The following is a 22,869-nucleotide window of genomic DNA, read 5'->3' as shown; positions in this document are numbered from 1 at the left end:
GTGAGGGGGAAAATGATGTTGTACCAGTGTCCGTACTGGAACACGATGAACAAAGTACTAGTCAAACCCTAATTCCAGATAAAATTGTTTGGATTCGGAAAGCTGTTCTCCGTCCTGACAAATCACGAACTGATATCTATTATTCAATTGAAGGTGCAAACGCAAGACTGCGGTCTTATAATGATGTTGAAGCATTTTGCAGATCTCACAAAATAGAATATTTAAAAGAAAATTTTGATTTCAGTGGGAAAAATAAATTTTCAGGGAAAGTAAATTTTACAGACATGAGTAATTCAAAAACATGACTAGATGTTCGTATACCAAAATCTTTCAATGATGCTTTAAAAACACCAGAGGCAGACCAATGGTACAATTCAATGTCGGATGAAATTCATACTATGCAAACCCGGAACGTTTGGAGTCTTGTGCCTAAACCGGCTGATTCCAAAGTAATTGGCAATCGTTGGGTTTTTACTGTGAAAAGAAACGATAAAAATGAAATTGTTCGTTTCAGAAGTCGCCTGGTAATTCAAGGTCATAGACAATTAAAAGGTATTCACTATGACCAGGTATTTAGTCCAGTCATTGAATTTTCATTGGTACGATTATTTTTTTCTATCTTTGTGTGTAAACTGAATTGGATTCATCATCAATTTGATATAAAATGTGCTTATTTATATGCTCCGCTAAAGGAAAACATATACATGTCACAACCCCAGGGATTTCAAGATCCTGAGAAAATTGGTTATGTTTGTAAATTAAATCGCGCAATTTATGGACTTCATCAATCGGGTCGTGAATGGTTTTTGGAAATACATAATGTTCTTATTGGTTTAAATTTTAAGAAATTATCATGGGCAAATTGTGTTTATATTTTTGAATCAAGTGTAATTTTAATACTTTATGTTGATGATATAGTAGTATTTTGTAAAAATAACAAATGTCTGAATGATGTTATTATTAGTCTCAAATCTAAATTTGATATCAAAGTACTCGGAAAAACGCAAAAACTTTTAGGCGTTGAATTTGAGGAAATAGACAATGCATTATTTATTCATCAACAAAGCTATATCAATAAAGTATGCAAATCATATCAAAAATACAATTTTCCAATTGTTTCTTTGCCGATTGGTGTAGGAACTGTACTTTCCAAAGATCAATGTCCGAATTCTAAAGAAGAAATTGAAATGATGTCTAAATTGCCTTACCGTAACATTTTAGGTTGCATTTCCTTCATTGCAAGTAGAACGCGACCAGATTTAAGTTACGCTGTAAACATATTATCTCAATTTCAATCTAACCCAGGTTTGAATCACTGGAATATTCTACTGAAACTTCTTGGCTATTTAAGTTACACAAAATCTCTGAAATTATGTTTGTCTAACGTTTCAAATTTAAAAGTTGAATGTTATAGTGATGCAAGTTTTGCAGCAAGTCGCGATGATAGAATTTCGATTGGCGGAATGATTTTATTCATTGATCAATCGCCTATCATTTGGAAAACTTTTAAACAGAAATGTGTTAGCTTATCAACAATGGAATCAGAATATGTGTCACTAACTGAAGCTGCAAAGGAATTAGTTTGGATTGTTCGCATAATAAATGAACTTGTAAAGTTTGAATTTATTCAGATCAAACCACAGTTTAACTTACTTTGCGACAATCAAGCAGCAATTAATTTTTCAAATTCGCCAATAGAAAACAGTAGAACAAAACATATAGACATCAGACTTCATTTTTTAAGAAATTTAATATTAGAAAATTTGTTTGATTTAAATTATGTGAATACAAAAGAAAATTTCGCGGATATTTTTACAAAACCTTTGAACAAAATTAAATTAAACTTTTTCATAAGAAATTTTTTAAAATGAAAAGAAAAAAAAAAAAAATATCGAAGTCCAATTACATTTCCATGTGTACTTTGGCAAATTTTTTTGTAAAAATGTTCATATTATGTTATTGACTGTTGTCATTTGTTTTCATGTATCTGGAAATTCTGGAGCGTTTAAACGCAACAGCACGAGTAGGACTTTTGATGTTGTCATTCCCAATATAATATTGATGTCCTCTGGATCCTTCAAAGTTCGCTGGAGCCGATGCGGGTCAACAGATCAACTCATCAACTCGTTTGATTTTTTGAAAAAAAAAAAAAAAAAAGTGCTGTTTTATGGACTTAATTTTTGCAGTGCCAGAATTTCAAGTCAAGATGCTGAAATGAAATGTTTCAATTTAAATTGTTATTTTTATTGCATTTATGTTCTGATGCGATCTTGATTGCAAGAGGCGGGCCATTGTTACGAAAGGAAGTAAATTATTTTCCAAAAGTGTTGGCAACCTTAATTTGCATTAGGTTTTTCATTCGTTCATTCCTTCTTGCAACGAGATCGCGTCAGCAGAATATGCAAATTGCCACTTTGCTTCATTCTCTTCCTCTTTCAATTTCAACCCAAGTCAGACTTGGTTGTTTCTTTCGGCAGCTCAGTTGAGTTTGTCCGTTTTTGCCGATAGTTTCGGCTTACTGCTCTTGATATGAATATCATAGCTCATTATGTTTAACGTTTCATACTTTGACTTAGAAAGTTAGATTCAGAAGTCATTTAAAGTATTATGAGCTACTTAATAATGTAAAGAGCGTATTCTCAATATTCCCTTTAACATGTCATTGTATATATCATAGCCATAATAAATAAGTTACTTTTTAAATTTGGCTTTTCATGATGTTGCACAAGATAAATATGTTTTTACATGAAGTATCATACGTCCTGGTTGAGCTTCCACTTAAAGTTAATAAGCTGAGCACTTTTAAAAGCTCACAGTTTAACATTTAATTAAAAGAATAAAGCCCACAGTTTTTTGAATGATCTTTGTAAAGATTAGGAATTGAGCGGGGAGGTTAAAATAAATTAGAGATAGATTGTATAGGTAGATAGCCGCCAAAGGCAGCAATTTTAGCTTAAAAAGGTGAATGACACAAAATGCAACTGGAAATAGGTATAAAAAATACAAAAAAGATAGATATAGATTAATTAATGCCTCTGCCAAATTTATTTAAACAGCCGACATAGGCAGCTATCTTGGCATAAAAACAGGGGTGGATTTTGTTTTTTATTCAACAGACTTCCTTTAATATCTTAGCATGGGCATCAAAGTGCAGGCACTGCCAGTATAATATATATATTTATAGGATTCAATTTTTTTATTTTAGAAATCATGTTGTTTAGTTATTTTTTGAAGATAAAGGCAAAACTCAATTTTAAAAATGTATCTTTAACATAAGGAATTTTCAAAACACTGATAGGTTTAAGTTTTCATTCTACGATCAAAATACAAACACACATACCGGAGAAAGCTCAAGAACAGAATCTCCAGGCTTGTTTACTTCGGAAATTGTGTGCGCACAAGCTCTTCCAAACACCACCAAGTCAAGAAGAGAATTTGCCCCTAGGCGATTAGCTCCATGAACTGAAGCACAAGCTGCTTCACCACAAGCGTAGAGCCCTGGAACAACTTGATCACCTTTCTTCTCATCAAATGTTATTACCTAAATTGGTTTCAATTTTGCAAAATATATTAGAGTTTGATTTAATATAGATTTATTTAAAAGAAAAAATATATATTTTATGTTTTAGAAATGCTTTCACGAATTTTATGCACTGTTAAGAAATACAAAATCAAAACTTAATAAAGCCAATAAAAATGAATTATCAATTAATAAATGTGAAAAAAAAATCAAATTTTCTAAAATTAAGTATTAAAGCAGATCAAGGCTTTCTAAAATTTACTGGGGTGAAAAACTTTCTTCATTCTTTTTTAAAAGCTTGTAAATAATGAAAATAGATTTCAGGCAAAAAAAAAAAAACTATTTTAATACTTTATTTACATTTTTATTTTAGAACACAAAGGATCTCATGAGGCATTATTGATGCAATCGACAGTAAATCTAAATTACTATAACTTAAACCAAAAACTTTATCTCCCCTACTGCTTACTTTTTCTTCAATTCATTATGTCCCCTTCCCCCCTCAAGATAAATACTACTGAGATGAAGAACTTATCAAACTATTTTATAATTTTTACTTTCTGATCTTTGCTTTTATGCACAATGTTTATTAATTGGTTTTGGCTATGTTGTTAGGAACTATCAACCCCCCCTCCCCCCCCAAAAAAGAAAAAAATCCAGAAAGAAAACCTGTGGATCAATGATTTCATTTTATGACATTTGAAAGCCCATGATTAAATAACTTGGGGAACTGTTTAATATTTAAAAAAATATTGTTTGAAGAATTAAAAAATAAATGAATTTCATTTTACATACAGAACAAATTCAATTAAAAATTAAGGAGAAAAAAAAATTGGGATTTAGTATGGAATGCAGAAGGATTGCAATATATATATGTTGTTTGGATTGTACATTAAAATCAGTCATAAGAAGTTTTAAAGGTTTACAGAACAGGAGCAGCAACCTTTTAACATCTATTTCAATTAAAATTTACAAAAAATGAAACACATGAATAACTGCACGACCATGATTATTCCTCCCAACACATCACGTTTTCAAACCTACTTTCCCTTCCACCACTTATTATTTAACAGATTAAGGAGGTTAATATTTTTTTATAAACTACTTTCAAGCCAAAAACTAGTGTATTTGGGGAAAATAATAAATGATCCTGATTTTGATACAAAATAAGAAATGTCTAAAAGTCATCCACTTCAATTGTGCAATAGAAATTGAAATTTGCTAAGAAATTTCCAAAATAAGCATGCATTATTCTGGCACAGTAGCGGAAATACTGCATGTAGCTATAGAAATTAGTTTGAGACATATTAGCAAAATAACTTAATCAAAAGCAGTTTTGTCTTTTTCTGGACTTTTCAGCTAGTGTTGTTTCATACTAAAATGACAAAAAATTAAAAAAAAAAAAAATACCTGTCCTCTATAATTAGTAGGGACACCACCCATATTATAGTGTACAGTAGGCAGCACCGGAATAGGTTCACGTGTAACATCAACTCCAGCAAATATCATTGCCGTCTCAGAAATACCAGGCAATCGGGAAGCAAGTTGCTCGGGAGGTAAATGATGAAGTTGGAGGTAAACATGATCTTTTTCTGGTCCACATCCTCTATTTAAAATATAGCAAGTAATAAAAAAGGTCATTTTTTTCCAGAAGCAACACATGAATAGTTAATAAAATTGTCATAGATGAAGAAGTAAAGTATATTATGTAATACAAGCAATTTGTAAACAAAGCTGTAGAAGTTTTAGATGAAAAGGTTAATAGATATTTATAAAAATTAATTAATACTAAATTGCAGTGCACAATATTTTGAAAGTATCAATATTTTGAAGTTAATAACTTTCTTTTTACATTACAGCAGAGTTTTGGTTTGGAAAGGAAACAATCCGAAGCTCTTCAGCGCATCACAGGAGCTGGGAAACAATTAGAATTTCTGTTATGCAAAACTACAGTTCCAGCCCACCAATTGCCACTGAAATAAAGAAACTTGCAGTAGGTGCATTCGTTAAAATGAAAGCTTCACATAGAGCGAAATGCATGAACCAAAGCAAACCAGGTATTTTGAAGACTGTTGTTCTTCCCCTAAACCTTTGAGAGAAATTACTAAAAGAATTAGACAAAAACAAACCAATGAATTGTAACAAAATCATGTCTAATCTCCTTGAATATATAGATATCATTTACCAGGTATATACAAAAGACTTGGGTAAGAAAAACATTCTGGACACAATTTTGAAAGCAAATACACTATGGATGTTACGTGAAGGATACCCAGAATCAGAATGGACAAGAGTGTACACTGATAGCTCAAAAATACAAGATAGATCTGGGGTTGGTGTACACAGTTAACTCTTGTTTCTCAAAGATAGTTATTCTATTCAATTCTAAAGCAGCCATCAGGTGGTTGTTAAATATGACACAAAAACTCAGATCATCTCAGAAATTAGACAAAGTTTAAACTTTTGTTTTAATTATAACAAAACAATCATTTTTGAATGGATTCCTTTACATGTGGGAGCTTATGGAGATGAAAAGGCAGACTCATTGGCCAAGAGAAGACATTAGACAAAGACATAGAAGAAGACATTAGAGCCACAAGAGAACAAACCAATTCTTCCAAAGCTATTTGAAAAGCTTGTTTTTGACAAAGTAAAGGAGACTTAAATCTGATCAGGCAACAGAATCAACAAGTAAATCCTGGGCTAACATCCAACCCCATAAAGAGGCTGTGGCAAACTTTAGACTAAAAACTGGCTATGATTGCATGGCAAAACATCTCAAAAACATATGCATTAAGGGTGATACAAAATTTCGAAGCTGAAAATTTTTTGAGTCTTACCCTCCTATTTGGTTCCAATACATAAGAAAATAAGTAGGAGAAAATGTTATGACATTTGAATAACATTTAGAGATGATGATGCATTCGGCAATGATGCAAAGCAGATGAAGTTTGCATCATTGCCGAATATAAGTGTATTGACAGAAGACCAAACTAATCATAAATATGATTGCTATTTCCATTAAGAGAATTTATTACATTGCAAAATAGTTATTTTATGTACACTGTTTCAATATTAGCCATGGAAAATATTCTGTAAACATACAAATGTTTTTGTAAGATGTTGCAGTTTATGCCACTCTGCACAATTCTTTGTACATCAACAAAGTGTTGGGCTTTGACCGAAGAAGCATCAATACTGGCAAAAGTAAAAACATCTGTTTTACTGGTGCAAAGCAAAAGAAATAATTAATTCTGGAATGTGAACACCACATTTTGGAAATTATGGTGCCATTTTCAACAAATGCAAAAGGTTCTCTTCTGCACCAAAAGTACTTCTTGTAACAGATTCTAGGCCTTTTGGGAGTTCATTGATACGGATAATTGCATTACAAGACTCAAAAATAAAAAAAAGTGGCTGATGTAAAGGATTGTAGAATACAATCTATGAAAAACGTTGCTCTATGAATCTTACTCAAGAGAGAATTATCGAGAATTTCTTTAAATGGTTTTAATAGTTCAGCATAAAACCCCTTCTCCTAGAATCTGATTTATTGCAATATTACTTTTGCATTGTATTGGAGCTCACATCATAGCACCATATTCAATGAATGTTAAATACTTTGTACTATTTTAAAATATAAATGTTTATCCACTAGTTTACCATCACTTCAGTGGAAGACATTGGACTGCAAGTATATTTGCGGAATGTGTTTATTTAAAACCTTGGATGACAGCTGCTATACTTCAGAAAGCAGTATGTAATGATTTCAATTTAATGAAATCTAAATTTCATTATTGTAACATAAAAATATTGATGAAGAAGTAAGTAAAATTGCATGGCTCTTTTTGACAGTCAAGTGACACAGTTGAATAGAAGATAATTGTGCAAGAAGTGAATGAAAAAAGTGCTGCAAAAAATACCTGAGATTATACTGAAAACTATAAAATTTGAGAACTTCCTAACTACATGATCAGCTTCATTAACTGAAAAAATTAAATTACCTGAGACGTTTTATCAAGTAAAACATGGGAGATCAAACAAATCTGCGAGTTTTGGGAGAATTATCACAAAGCACTAAAATTTAGTGAATGAAGCCAGTAATAATATTCTTTGAAAAGAGTTTAATGAAAATATAAAAATCAATGAAGATAAGTTTAAATTTTTGTGGCAGGTTGTCAAAAAACATTGCCCCGCTCTACTGATAGCAAAATATAGTTTGGTAGTTAATAGCACAATCACATCCATAATGATTTAAATATAATTGTTGTATTGCAATTTTCAACTTAAAAAATGCTAAAGAATGAAATGAAACAAAGTTGTATTGCTTTCTTAGCCTTTTTCTTTCATTCTGCATTTATTGCAGAAAATCAAATATTATTGAATTTTAAAAATGTTGAGCTACCTCTAAAAAAAAAAAGAGCTTAAACTTTACAGTAGTTATTTTTTACATAAATGGAACCAAATAGGAGGGTAAGACCTGTAAAAATCAGAAATTTTTAAAAAGGCCTTTTTGAACCACGCGTCCTTTCATCCTAGTTTATGCCAAATGTGTAATTCAGGCACCATGAACTAAGAACATGTTTTTACATGTCCAAACTTGACAAAGAGTGCCAGAAACAAGGAAAGATGAGCAAATTATACTGGTAAGTCAGAATTTATAGGAACTCTTTGTAAAGACTACATTTCTTATACTCCTTTGTTTATTTGATCTAGTTCCTGTTTTAATTTCTTGTGTATTTTGTAATCTTATTTACTTTTATGTGATACTAGAGCTGTCTTAAATATATGGATTTTTTTTTTTTTTTAATTAAGTCATATGTAACAACACATTACAACAGACAATATTTTGATATTTATACTCATATGTTTTCATAAAATATAAGAAAATTTGTAATTTCTCATGATTTAATCTGTAGGTTTTGGAAATCTTTTATATTGCAGCAAAACCAACTTCATATTAATTTGAATCATGTCTATAGTAACTATTGAACTATACATAGAAGCAAATGTACATATTTGCTACTTGTGAAGTTTTACGTGAATTTTTTTAGACTTCTTTGTCGTTAATCAACAAAAACTAATAAATAACGTTATATAAATAAACAGACTGATTAAAATATTAATGAGATATTACCTTCCTTCCCTGATTTCAATTGTCATTGCTCTAGATACAACATCCCTAGATGCAAGATCTTTTGCAACAGGTGCATAACGTTCCATAAACCTTTCACCTTCACTGTTAATTAAAAATCCACCTTCACCTCTGCAGCCTAAATTGTTTATAAATAAAATTTCCATTAATCAAGATGCAATTTTATTGTTTTGTAAATAGCACAAAATAGCTACAATTAAAGACTTTTTTAAAATACACAAATATTTGCAGCACGTAAGTGTCTTCAAAAATATTGGATGATTTTTCAGTAAAAAACTGAGCAACTTAAAATTGAGAGAGAGAGAAAAAAAAAAGCTTCAAATTGCACATTTTTGTAACTACATAACTTAAACAAGCATACATTAACAGAAAAAATTTTTACGGCTTCATTTTCATTAAGTCAGCAAACTTTCATGCCTTTATGTTATGTTTAAATTTTTGTTTTAAATAGTTTTTTACAGAGAAATTAACATTTAACATCTTTTGTATGACGTTTGACTCAAGCCAAACGTCATCATCTAGCGAACAATCGCTGGTGAGATAAATTCACTTTACTTCCAGTTTGTTGGCACTCTCAGCTTCAATGAGATGACACCTGCCTCTAGCTTGGTTATTCTTATTACAGACTGAGGAGTTCTAATAAGAATGAAACTGCAGTCTCTAGATGTGATAACCAGGCTGTCTGGTACATTGCATGTATTGCATATATAGTTCTTTTTGGACATAAATCGCAAATTTAAATTACTCTATTTTAATGCAAAAAAATGGCTTCTTTACCAAGCGCTCTTTCAGCTTTTGTTCAATTTTACCTAAATAACAGCATGCAACTGAGAGCATACCAAGTTTTAAGAAATGATATTGTCTGAAGAAAACCATAATTCTGTTATAGGACTAATAACATGCAAAAGTTTGTTAATTCTCAAATTTTCTAATGTTTCTCTAAGTTCTAGGTTTGTTTTTATAGTTTAAAATCTGTTGTTGTTTTGCGGCTTTTTTTTTTTTTGCACGGTGCAGTCCTGAAACTGCAGAGATCATTTATCACTTCGCCAAAACTCCACCATCCTATTAAGTTCACAGGGAATGGAAGGTTTCTTCTCTGAGTTAATACTAATTCACGCAAATAATTTTAAATAATGAATCTTCCAAAACTTTCAACACATTTAATAAGCCATTTTGTCATAAGCAACACTATTCTATTGTAGATTCTACAGGCTACAGTACCATACTTTTAGTACAGTAAACTTGAAATGAATCAATGAGGGGAAGTTTATTTCCAGGCACAGCTGAAACAGAAGTTTTATTAGCAATCAGAACACAAAAGTTCACCAATCAGAACGACAGAAGAAAAAAAAAGCAAAATTTTTTTAAGTATTAACTTTAGTAGTCGTGTAAAAGTATATTTTTGCTTCAGGGGAAAAAAAAAACATTTTGAGATAAGGATCAAAATGAAAAAAGAATAAAGTTTAAATCTAAAATAGTTTTCTTACTTTTTTTTAAAAATGAATTTCCTTTAGTAGTGCAAGACGTTATAAGCACCATCTATTTCACTTGCACTCAAAATAGTATAAACAATCTGATTTCGGTTTTAATTCATGTATCGAAAGTTTTAAGTCTATTCCAAAAGTAATGGAATTAAATTTCCCAGGTTGCTTTTATTTGTCGGAGTGAAATAAAACACTTTGGGTTGGATAGGGGGGGGGAGGGCCTTAAGGTTTTACCGAAAATCGATCTCAGTCAGTGTTCTTAGAGCTGTGGAAGTGGCTGGACGTCAGGTAATGTTAATCTCTGTGCTCCGACCGTGTCACGGAAGAAATGGAACGTGATTGAGTTTTGTTGCTAAACCAACAAAATCTCTACAGGAGAGTAACAAAATGATTCGTGAGGCTTACGGGGACTCCTCTCTGTCCTACTCACAAGTTTTGAGGAGGTTAAAGACCTGTAAAGAGGGCCGGGAAGAGGTTCAAGATGAACAACGATCTGGGTGGCCGTCAACCAGCAAAACCAACAACAATGTGGCTTGAGTTCATCAATTGTTGGACTTAGACCGTTGATTGGCCACCATGATGGTGGCCAATGAACTGAGCGTGTTGTCTGTTGCTGTGTTTCGCATTGTTACTCAAGATTTAGCGATGAGGAAAGATTATTCCGAAGCGCCTTGCCACAACGCGCTGTGAGTCCGCGAGTTCCTGGCTAAACACCAGGTGAAAACACCATCCTGAACCCCTATAGTCTTGATGTCGCCCCGGCAGACTTCTTTTTGTTCTCTCGGATTAAGGCAAACCTGAAGGAACCCGTATTTCATCCATAGAAGAGATCCAATCAGCCGTGACAAAGATCTTGGGAGAGGTCCCCAAAAACGCCTTTCAGAGCACTTACCAGTGATGGCAGAGGCGCTGGAAAAAATGTGTAGAGGCCCAAGGACATTACTTTGAATAATTTTAGGTGTTTTTGCAAATCTGTTCAATAAATTACTTTAAAAAAATAATCGCATTACTTTTGGAATAGACCTTGTATACCAAGCAAAAAATTATATATTTTGATAAATATTACCAGCACTTAATGTTTATCGTAAAACATTGGATTGGTTACCCTTTATTAGAAAAGAATTTTATAAACATGAACAAAAACAAAAGTGACTTTTCTTAAACTATGCAAGACTATTAATATAAAATATGAACTTAATTAAAACATAGTTAATGAAAAATTGAAACTATCACAGTAAATACGATTTTAAAAAAGTAAAAAATTGAAAAATATTGATCCATGAAGAATTTAACCTTCTGTTATAAGGCATCCAGCTCCATAAATGCCAGTTGGGTGAAACTGAACAAATTCCAAGTCCTGGTTAGGAAGTCCAGCACGAGCGACTAATGCCATACCATCTCCAGTAGATGTGTGTGCTGAGGTACAAGAAAAATAAGCTCGGCCATAACCCCTTTAGAAAAATTTAAAGGAAACATTTATATAGCGTTAAATAATTACATTTACAAACATGATTCTTCCATTCAAAAAAAAAAAAGTCCTTAATACTTAATGCAATCAAAACTTTTGTGTTTATATTCTTTAAACAAAGAATCACTCAAAGTATGAACATTGTATTCAGTAGCGTCACTACCGGGGGCAGAGAAGGCCGTCCGCTCAGGGTATCAACCATCTGGGGAGGGGGATGACACCCTAAGACGAATTGCAAAGTTTTGAAAAATATAAATATTTAAATTCAGAAATTTCTTCCCTTTTTATAACTATATTTACTCTATCAAATGCAGTTGCATAACCACGGGGAGAGGGGAGCGCTAGCATTGTGATACCCTTTGGAGGGGGCTAAAATAAAATTAAATTTAAGAATTTCATTTTTTCATGTATAATTATTATTATTTTTTTTTAATTTATTTTTTTTTTATTTTTATTTTATTTATTTATCTTTTTGCATTTGTAGAAGGGGGTGGAGTGATATACCATAAACAGGACTCCCAACACATTTTAGCTTTGGAAAAGGGCAAAAGAGGACCATATTGAATCAAAAAGGGGACTAAGGAGGACCAGTTAGGATTAAAAAGAGGACTTTGGGAGGACCATATTGAATCAAAAAGGGGACTAAGGAGGACCAGTTAGGATTAATAAGAGAACTTTGGGAGGACCACTCATAGTTAAACAAAGGGAAGCACCAAAAGGCAAATTAGCTGCCTGCTGCTAAATCAGTGAAGATAATTTGTTAATTAACCATCATATAGATTTTTACCGATACTATATTATTCACTGTATTATATACAATTTCTTTATCACCTTCTGTACAACTGGACTTTTTATCCATTTTTTTTATATTATTTTATATATCCAGTGTTTTGTATTTATTTTTTTACAGCAAAATTCGAATGCAATTTTCTTATTTTTTGCGTTGCTTTCGACGGAAAAAAACCCTTACACTTCCTCTGTTTTTTCCCCCCATAAAGTTAAAAAGCACTGAACTTCGTTGTTTGGTTAAAGTGATAAGTTTTTTTTCGGTCGAGTGTTCGGCTATAAACTATCTGAACTTTGGGCCTGCCTGGGCTGTCTGCTATTACAGCTAATTTAGATTAATATTAAGCATTACATGCACTCATAATATACAACAGATAACACACGTAAGGCAATAAAATAAATGTGACGGGAATGCTCTTTGTGTTTCCATTTCTTAGTGCAGGCTACAGTTATTATTAAGATAAGTTGACTATTAATCAAAGGGTGTTCTTTCTTTTTTTTTAAGCTTCGACTCCGTTCAGATAACTGAGCATAACGTAAGCATAAAAAAAAGGATTAGATTAAAAATTTCAGACCTCAAGGAAATCCTTTTTGTGCAGAAAAACTTTTTCACTCTATGGTGAAATGTAGATTTTTCTAATATAGCAGAGTGTTCAACCTTTTGTATAAATCAAAAATATTATGCCAAATTGAAATCATGTTTCACCCAGTAAACCTTTATTATTTATTTGAATATGATGTAATATATTAAAACTATTATCAACTTCACAAGTAAGAAATAATTTTCTACTCCTCTGCTTACGGCGGAAAAAAAAAAGCATTTTGTCTACGTTTGAAAAATTATACTTAAAAAACGGACTCAGTTCAACTGGTTTTGGTTTCGAATTTTAAGATTGATTAAAAGAAAAATATGTGCAGGCATTCAAACAGAATGGTTACAGCTTGATATGGGAAATTGTACCAAATTTCAAAAATAAAAACATTTATTTTCGGTCTAATTTATTGTTTCTCTAGAATGTATGTTTCAATCGCTACGCGAGATCTTCCTCATTACTTAATCAAATTCCATGTTTTACAAATAATTTTAAAGCGCATCATGCCAGCAAAACATAGAAGCATGTGGTTTTTTTTGAGCCAAAAGCTTTTTTGCTGTTTTTTATTACAAATTGCTTCAATGAATAGCATTCGAAAATGAAGGCGCAATTGCTTGTTTGGTTGGAGTATTGTGCTGATAATCTGAATGGCGCCAGTTTGAATCCGTGCCAATAAATATCTGTTTAATGTTTCTTTTTTTTTCGTCAGAGGCTCTCATAGGCAGGATTGTCTTTGCCACAACCCGTTTTTTCACATCCAAAATTACTGCTTTTTCACAAGTCACTCAGTCAAACTTTTAATGATATTTATGTTTGTATTGAAAATACATACAACCAAAAAGTGAGTGATGATTACATTATCACAATGTTGTATTGAGGCTTTGTTGCTGATGTCATCAAATTACATGCCTTCTGTTGTGCGTTTATTTTTTCTGTTTACTCTAATCCATTTACTTTTTTCCGTTTACTTTAAACCGTTTACTTTTATCAATTCTTCTTCATGATGTTTTTTCTTTTAAATTTTAAAAGAGTGAAATGCCACATGAAACAGTTCGAAGCACAGTGCAGAGTTCTGCATGGGTCGACTAGTTACTTCTAATTATGGAAAACATCAAAATATTTACAAGATGCAAAAGGATTGAAATTTCAAACGCGAGAAGCAATTTTGGGCGAAGTCCCTGTAAACTCAGCGTCGTTATGGTTTTCAAAATATTTCCTTTGTTAATTATTGAAATATGAAAAATAAGCTAAACTAAGGTAGCATATGTCAAAATCACTTCTTATTGTGGAAAACATCAAAACATTTACGAGATGCAAAATGATTGAAATTTCAAAAGCGAGAAGCAATTTTTCACGAAGTCTGAGTAAGCACAATGCTGTTATGGTTTCCAAAATATTTTCTTCGTTAATTACTGAAATTAAACGAAAAACTAAACTAAGGTAGCACGTGTCAAAATCACTTCCGATTGTAAAAACCATCAAAATATTTACAAGATGCAAAAGGATTGAAGCCTCAAACACAAAAGCAATTTTTCGCGATACTGCATATGGAACATACAGGGTGGTTATAAAATAAGGTGAGGTGTTCAGAGCCCTCTAGCAAGTGAAGTATTGGACAAAACATCGCCAAATTTCATGAGCGACATAGCAGACCATGGGATTTTGATTTCTACAGTTAAAAAAATTAGTACCAAAAGTCACCACCAGGGGGAATTTTGGCACTGCAAAAGTGTATTACTTGAGAATACTGAAGAATTAAGTGCCAAAAAATGCCAATTAAAAGCACACATCAAGTTTTTAACTACAAATAATTGTTGCTTACAAATGAGGTTCAATAAAACCAATAAGAAATTTCAATTTGTAACAAGAAAAATTTTTTACCAAAAGTCCTCAGTAAGAAATTTCGCCGAGACAGCAAGGATTTCTTTCTGAATAATATTCATGTAAGATAGTGCACTACCCCATGTTGGGCTTTAGGTACTGAGAGTATGGCGGCAACATTTCTTTGATAACAGTTTTATTAGTCATGCATTTCCTACAGTATGTAGACCGTGGTTGCACAATCTTTCACCTTGTGATTTTTAACCATAGGGATTTCGTAATGGCGTTGTGTATCTGCAACATGTTCCCAATATCTCAACTTTCTAAACTATAAAAATGTTACATATAGGCGAAATTAATCCCCCCTCCCCTCAGAGGTGTTCAATTTATTGTGCATTGTATGCAGTACTTGGAAAATCTCGATGCTGGTCATATTGAACCTCACTTGTTGCTAAAAACCATATTTTGTGAATAAAATTGATGCATATTTTATCAGTTAGCATTTAATCTTTCAATAGTCACAGTAATACACCTTTTCAATGGCAAACTTTCCCTTGGTGGCGATTTTTGGATCTAATTTTTTTTATTTCAGTAATCGAAATCCCATGGTCTATTGTGTATGCCCATGAAATTTGGCAATGTTTTGTCCAATACTTCACTTGCTAGAGGATTTCTGAACACCTGTTATTTTATAACCACCCTGTATATGTTCAGAAAATTGCAGATAAAATATTTTTTAAAGAATTACAAGCACAATCCAATGATTTTTTAAAGAATTCAAGCAATAAAGAAACTTTTCACTTTTCCAAGGTTTTCAGGCACTTGAAAATGTGTAACCTCTTTTTTTTCCCAAGAACTTTTCAAGGTTTTTCATGAGCGTACCAACCTTGTTTAACCAACGCCTCCTAGGCGTTGGTTTAACACATGCTGGGCCGCGTCTTTGGGTGTACAGTATCTTTTAACAAAATGAAAAACTTTTAGTCTGATTTTTAAGTAAAAACAATATAAAAGCGGACTAATCGGATCAAAATGTTAAAAAGCGGTCTAAAGCGAACATAACCATAAAAAATGGACTTTGGCGGAAAAAGCGGACCATTTGGGAGCCCTGTTTAAATTGCCGCCCTGGGTGTCACCCATGCTAGGTATGCCACTTTTGTATTGTTATACTTGACAAGACATGGAAATACTTTAAGAAATAAGGACTCATCACAGAATATATGTGTACTCAGGATTACCCTTCAACTTTATTCGAAATTTTAAAGTTCTAATCAATAATACTTATAGTCAGGGTCCAACAAAAATTGCAAAATCTTAGCGCCAGGCGAAATTTTTAGGTGCCAGTCAAACCATTAACTCCCAGAAATTAATAATAATTTTGAATAACTGTTGTAAGAAGAAAATTATATTGTTTATGCAAATCCTTTTACAAACTGAATATTTGATATGAGTAAATAATAATTTGAACTAAGTTCATTCAAATAGATCTTTGATTCTTTTCTTAGAATACCTTACACATTGAAAAATAAATAAAGAAGATAAAATTACCCTGTGGCCAATATAGTATTTTTAGCTCTAAAACGATGCAATGATCCATCTTCAAGACATAAGGCAATCACACCTTTACATACACCTTTTTCCATCAACAGATCCAATGCAAAATATTCTACAAAGAAGTTACAGTCATATCGCAAAGACTGCAAAAATGAAACTTATCAAAAGTGGCTCAGTTAAACAAATAGAAAAATGAGTATTAGAGTAATTATATTTGTTATGGGAAAGCAAGAAATTTTTTTGATACCTGGCCATACAAGGTATGTAACAGAGAATGACCCGTTCGGTCAGCAACACAACAGCAACGATGTGCTTGACCACCTTTGCCAAAGTTATAAGATTGTCCACCAAAAGCCCTTTGGTATATTTTTCCATCCTGGGTTCGACTAAATGGCATTCCATAATTTTCAAGCTGAAAAAAACAGGAAAGAACAATGTATTTGACAAAATTATTCTCAGCAATTTAATAACTCCCTGGAAAAAGTTTTTTCCCCTTTCTTATTGGCTTTTTAATGTAATAAACCATTTAACGTACTGCTTTATAAATTATTTATAAATTTTAACATAATTAGTTATTCAGAATTTGAAATTTTATCAGGGGTAGAAGTGGTTAATTTGTAATATACAGGCCATTTTTCACGAAACATATAGGAAGGACACCTTTTACGAATAATTTTGTTATGAAAAAATAAACAATATATATTTTATATTATCTAGTTATTTCTGCACCAATTATTGCTCAATGACTCAATTAATCATACTGCATACAGTTAAAAAATTCCAATAAAAATTATAACATATATCTAGAATGAGTTTCCTAAGATCTTGGTAGAAAAACCTATGAAAAAACAGTTTACTCATGTAAAAACTTTTTTTAACAAAATTTTTAAAATGTGGCATCTATTTATATTTTATACAAGTATTTACATGCATTAAATGTAAATTTATTTATATTTTTGAATAGCATTTGTCAAACCTTTTTTCTTCATTTCATCTTTTGCAAGTTTAATACTTTTATTACCAGCATCAATAAGAGTTTGCAAAGTTTCTATTTTATATATGTAAAATATTTATATTTATGTTTAAAGCCATTTTTCTTTCTTCAACTGCCTAACAGAATCAATGTTTTCACCATGTTTTCCTTTTTTGAAGGTACACCAACCTTTTCTTTTGCCTCTGATTATTATGTGTCTTTATAAAATTTTTCCATTACTTTTGAATTTGGCATTTGGAGCATAAGATGTGATAAAACGGAATTAATCCCTTGGTGATTCACGCTCCTATTGCTTTCCCAATTGCAGCATCTTATTTAACCTTAAAAATCCCATTAAAGCGACAATGTTTAAGAGGATTTTTATTATGTAAGTATCTTTGTAAATTAGTTGTTTAGAAAAAAACTCTTTCAACTGATGCTACACTCTAAGAAAAAGCCAAAATGACTTTCACTGCTAAAAACCCTAAGTACTTGTATTTAGACTTGTATTAGGTGACCACTATTTACAATTGCAAAACATTTTTCAAAAGTAAATTAATTGAATTCCAAGTACCATTGAATCTCCATTCCTCAAAAATTTTTATATTATTTACGTAAAGATTTGACTCCATCTGTTAGTTTTGCCTGGAATTTTCCGTTAATACTCCCGGTATCAGAAATTGCTTGACGCACGTCGCAGATTATTCAGCGGCTTGCAGATAATTTTACAAAAGTACAAAAAGAAAGAAAGCAATGAAATAAAAATTGTTTTTTTTTTTTTTTTTTTTTTTGACCAGAAAGGTGATGCTTCAGCATTTCCTCTAGAAACATAGTTGCCATATTTGGTCATTCACAATATTGAAGTAGACAAGGATACATAAAATACACCACCAGCTCAGTTATTCCATTCAAAGACTGCAGTTTCGTGCCTTTTAGCACTCATCAGCCCGGAACAGGAAGTAACTTGGCTTAAGGCGGTAACTTACTGTAAAACAGACAAGGATGCTTGAGCGCCTAAGTTTTCAAAAACAAAGAAGAATTAGATGTTTTATTAAACTGCAAACTAATGAAAATAATGCGAAATGTGCTGCAAATCTTTTTTTTTTTAAGATTTTTTAACAAATTTTCTTGAGAAATGAAAAATTTTTTATATTTAAAATTTCATCTTATCCTCATTGCTTTGGGCAAAAAATTGAAAAACTTTTCAACTTAAGTGTAGTTTATGAGGATTTTTATTTTTCCATTATTTTTTTGCAACAAATTCAGAAATTTATGTCAATGTTTGGCATAGTCACCATGTCTGGTCATACGCAAACATAGGCGGATTTAGTACCGAGTTCCTGGGGGGGGGGCAGGATTTTTTTTTTTTTAGCAACATTTTTATTGCTCCCTACTGCCTTGTTTTTGTCTGTTTCCTGTGCTGCATAAGTGCATGCTTTTTTTTTTTTTTTTTTTTTTTTGTGTCGTTTTCATCAATGTGTGTTTTCATGCTGTCCTTTTTGAATTAATCTTAAGAGAGGGAGCTGGTATCAAGAGAGTGACGCATTTCTCCCTTTTAAGTGGGAAATAGAGTATTCCCAATTTTGGGGGGCCGGGGGTTTCTCCCCTGGAGGAAATTTTGCAAAATGGATATAAAATTCTGCATTTTGAAGCCAGGTTAACTGGATAGGCATAGAAATGGATAACTAGATTATACAGTTGTACAGTATATTATTCAAACTTTGTAAGAAACAACCATTTTAAGTTTGAAAGAAAAAATAAACTATAGATTTCTCATTACAACAACATTTTTTTAATCATAAGTAGTGCAGAAAACGAAAAGGAATAGAGGTAGTGTATCATTTTTTTTTCCCTGGCTAAACAGATTAACAATATGCAGTAGAAGAAATTGGAGTCCACTTTGCTTAGGATTTTCAAAGACTTATCTAATTATTTTCAAGGACTCTAGAATAAATAAAATTATTTAACGCACTTCATTTGTACTTTCCAGTCTCTGATATTTTAGTACTTGATTGTAAATTTTTACAGTCCTGTTCTAACTTTGTGAGAAATAGCTGTTTTAAATTTAAAAGAAAAAAGAAACCATAGATTTCTCATGACAACAACTTTTCTTCAGTTGCAAGTGGGGCAGAAAACGAAAAGAAATAGAAGTAGTGTGTATTTGTTTCCGTGCTAAACAGATAGGCAATATGCAGAAGAAGTAAGACAAAAGAATTTCCAAAATACTGCATTCGGGATTGAATAAATAGCAAGATATGAAACATGTGTCACAAAAATTTATTTCAAATAATATGTTACAAACGTGAGAACCATGATTTTTACATTTTTAATACAGGATGTGACAAGGAGCTGAATTTGACATATTTTGGCATTCCTCCCCCTATACTATTTGTTAGAAATTTTAAAATTTAAGGTTTGTAGCTACACGTTTCCAAATATTCAAGGTTTTCAAGCACTTAAAAATAAAAATAGTTTTTTAAAGCAATTACCATTTTTTAAGGAACGAATCATGAATTTTTTTTTGGGAGTTAGGGACCCACTTCAAAGCAGGGGCTCTAAGTAATAGCTTGTTTATCTTATAGGCGAATTTGGCCCTGTTTGTAATTCACTCTTACCTGCAAATTTTGGCTTGATTTTTTGTAATTTTTACGAAAATTCGTCAGTTTTTACGGTTAAGGGATTTTTACGATTTTACCAATCTTTGTTAGGTTTTTATAGACTTTTATAAAATTTCAGTAAATTTTTCCAAAACTTTTGAGGACTCAATTATTTAGATTTCAATAATCACAAGGACTGACTCACTTTGACTTAGATCAGGGCTTCGCAACCAGTGTGCCGCGGCACATTGGTGCGCCGCGACAAGGAACACGGTGTGCCGCGGAATTTTCAAAGTTATATAAAAAGAAAGAGCCTTGATGTATTTTATTTTAAAGTAACGACCGAATAGCGTTTGTATCTGTAACTTCTCAATTCACCCTGTCGATCATGTGCAATCAGACATCTAATAAGGGGAGAGGGGGGATTTGCTGCCCCACCTCTTTAAAACTTCTTGATCCTATTACTTTCAATTTTTTAAAACGGCTTCTAATTTCCACGAAATCAGCTAATTACACAGAATTTTTTCTAAATTCTTTTGCAAAAGGGAGTATTGTCCCCTTCTCCAGTCAGGGGTTGTGCCCTCCCACCCAAAATTTAAGCCCAGCTTTAGTTTTTGTTTTCCTCTTTACCAGTTCTGATACTAATTTCATTTGATCGTAGTTTCTCAAAGCTCGGTTCTGAGACTTAGTAAAATAGAAATTAAAAGAAAAAAAAAATCAAACTGAAAAAATAAAATCTAGGACGAATGAATATTTTCGGTAATTGCTGTTTGAACAATTCAGAGAGTAAAGCGAAGAGTGCAGCTGCCTTTACTTAACCTGTTGCATATGTTGGCGCCAATGATCAGACACGTATTGCTTTTGAAGATTTTTTTTTTGTTAATCCATAAGAAGCAAATTAGCAAAAATGTTTGCTATTGGCTAAATTATTACTATTTATTCAGCTTATTTTAGACACAAATTATTCACGCTCAATTCACCAGCAATGACATTCTGGATTGTCTGCATACGCTCTATGTGTTATTAGGATTGGCGCAAAGCCTCCGCTTTAATAACGAATGTGATATAGAAAAATTCTTGATTAGAGAAGGCTCATCAGCTGCTAAATCTGCGACTGAATGTACTGATACAGAGGACCTCCAAGTAAAAAGGCTAAGTCGCTGAGTAGGCAGTCCAGGGAAGGATACCTGGCGTTCGGTTTTTCGTGGATCGGAGATGTAAAATCACCAAGACCCGAGTGCCTTATTTACAGGAAAATCTTTCAAATAAGCAAAGTTCTTTCACAGGGTGGCGACAGGAACTGTGAAAAAAAGTTCCCTGACTTCTCCCTGATTTCCCTGATTTAAGTTCACCAAATTTCCCTGATTTACGTTACCAATAATAATGGTTTTCTTTCTTTGCTCTACTTGAAATCCATTGTATGTTTGTATAAAATGCAGTATTTTAAATGTTTTAAGTTGTGTAAAGTTGTTGAACTAAAGATATATTTTTAAAAGATGCTACTTTTTTAAATAAAATGATTAAAAAAAAACATATCAAGTCAATTTTTTGGGTGAAAAAAAGCCTACAAAGCAGCATATTAAATTTTTCTACATGGAAAGATAATAGAAAATTAAAAAAAAAAAAAAAATACTTGACTTCCAGAAACCACTTAGCATAAGAATTTTAAGAAACTATTAAAATTACTCTTAAAAACATATGTGTATTTATGATAGAACTAAAAAGCAATTGAAATTATTTTGAACTAAGTTTTCAAACAGTATAATAATTGTAGCAAGAATAACAAGTAATAGTGAAATAATAGAAGTAATGTAGTTATTCTTATATAACTAAATGACATATTTATGCAAAACAGATGAAACCATTTGACATCCATTCATGGGGAGCTTTTCTCTAATCAAGAACATGGGTTTTAATGAATGAATACAACATTTTAACAATAAAAAAAATAAAGATATTTACTTAAGTGCACAAGTTAACTCTATTTCAAATGATTTCAGTATGTAACGAAAAAAAAATCTTAAGATTCCTTTTGTAACAAACAACTTTAAAATGCAAGAAAAAAAAGCAATTAGTTAATTTCAAAATATATAAAAGAAGAATACAACTTGGTTATAAAATTTAAGAATCACTTAAGCTGAAGAAATGAAAACCTTTATAATCTGCGGTGACAACTAATAGTATAACGGCAAAAAACAAAGTTTTTTATTAAAAGTTCAATTTTAGAAATTAAATTTAAAATGCAAAGAAGTAATAACTTTTAAGCCTTTATAGTATTAATTCAAAAATCAAATATTTCTTCTTGAAATCGTGATTACAGTACGCTAATTACTTCGAGACAATGGAATAAAGGCAAAGGAGCTAAGGCATTAATGAAGGCTTCCTCTTTGCATGCATGGTTGTTTATTTTACGTAAACGGAAATTTCAAGCTAGATAAAATAAACAACCTAACAGACACAGAAGCAATCTTAGGAAGTTCATCCTGTGGTTAATAAGTAAGATTCAATACTTTGACGCTGAGGAAAAAAGATGCACAAATATGCGGCAGCGTATAATCGCACCTCATTAATTTTTTTTTTTATTTATTTTTTTTTTGAACAGATGATTGGCGGAAAATGCGTAGGGAATTAGAGTACTTAATTTTGTAAAGCAAAAAAAAAAAATTTTTTTTTCTTCATAAAATCAATTTTCCCTGATTTTTTGTTATTTTTTCAAAAATCCCTGATATTTCCCTGACTTTTCCCTGATTAAGAAAGTTCCCTGACTTTTCCCTGATCTCCCTGATCTGTCGCCACCCTGTTTCATGAAAGCCAGTGCAAAAGTTTCTAAAAGGGCTCAAGAGGTTAGCTATAATGTTGCACAGTTAATTGCCAAAACGAAAAATCCGGAATCCTTAAAACGCTTATTTCACCAGCATGCA

General features: G+C 31.8%; 1 protein-coding gene across 1 annotated transcript in view; it reads right to left on the bottom strand.

Moving 5' to 3' along the window:
• The window catches only part of LOC129233512 (succinate dehydrogenase [ubiquinone] flavoprotein subunit, mitochondrial-like), a 75,064-nt gene that overhangs the window by 28,422 nt on the left and 23,773 nt on the right, over positions 1-22,869 (bottom strand). Inside the window, 6 exon segments of the mRNA XM_054867532.1 lie at positions 3,341-3,541; positions 4,931-5,126; positions 8,658-8,793; positions 11,453-11,610; positions 16,373-16,521; positions 16,626-16,790. Coding sequence (XP_054723507.1) covers positions 3,341-3,541; positions 4,931-5,126; positions 8,658-8,793; positions 11,453-11,610; positions 16,373-16,521; positions 16,626-16,790 — 1,005 coding nt within the window.

Source organism: Uloborus diversus, chromosome 1 (genome assembly GCF_026930045.1).
Source record: "Uloborus diversus isolate 005 chromosome 1, Udiv.v.3.1, whole genome shotgun sequence".
Classification (NCBI taxonomy): Eukaryota; Metazoa; Arthropoda; class Arachnida; order Araneae; family Uloboridae; genus Uloborus; species Uloborus diversus.
This window is presented reverse-complemented; position numbering and strand designations above follow the sequence as displayed.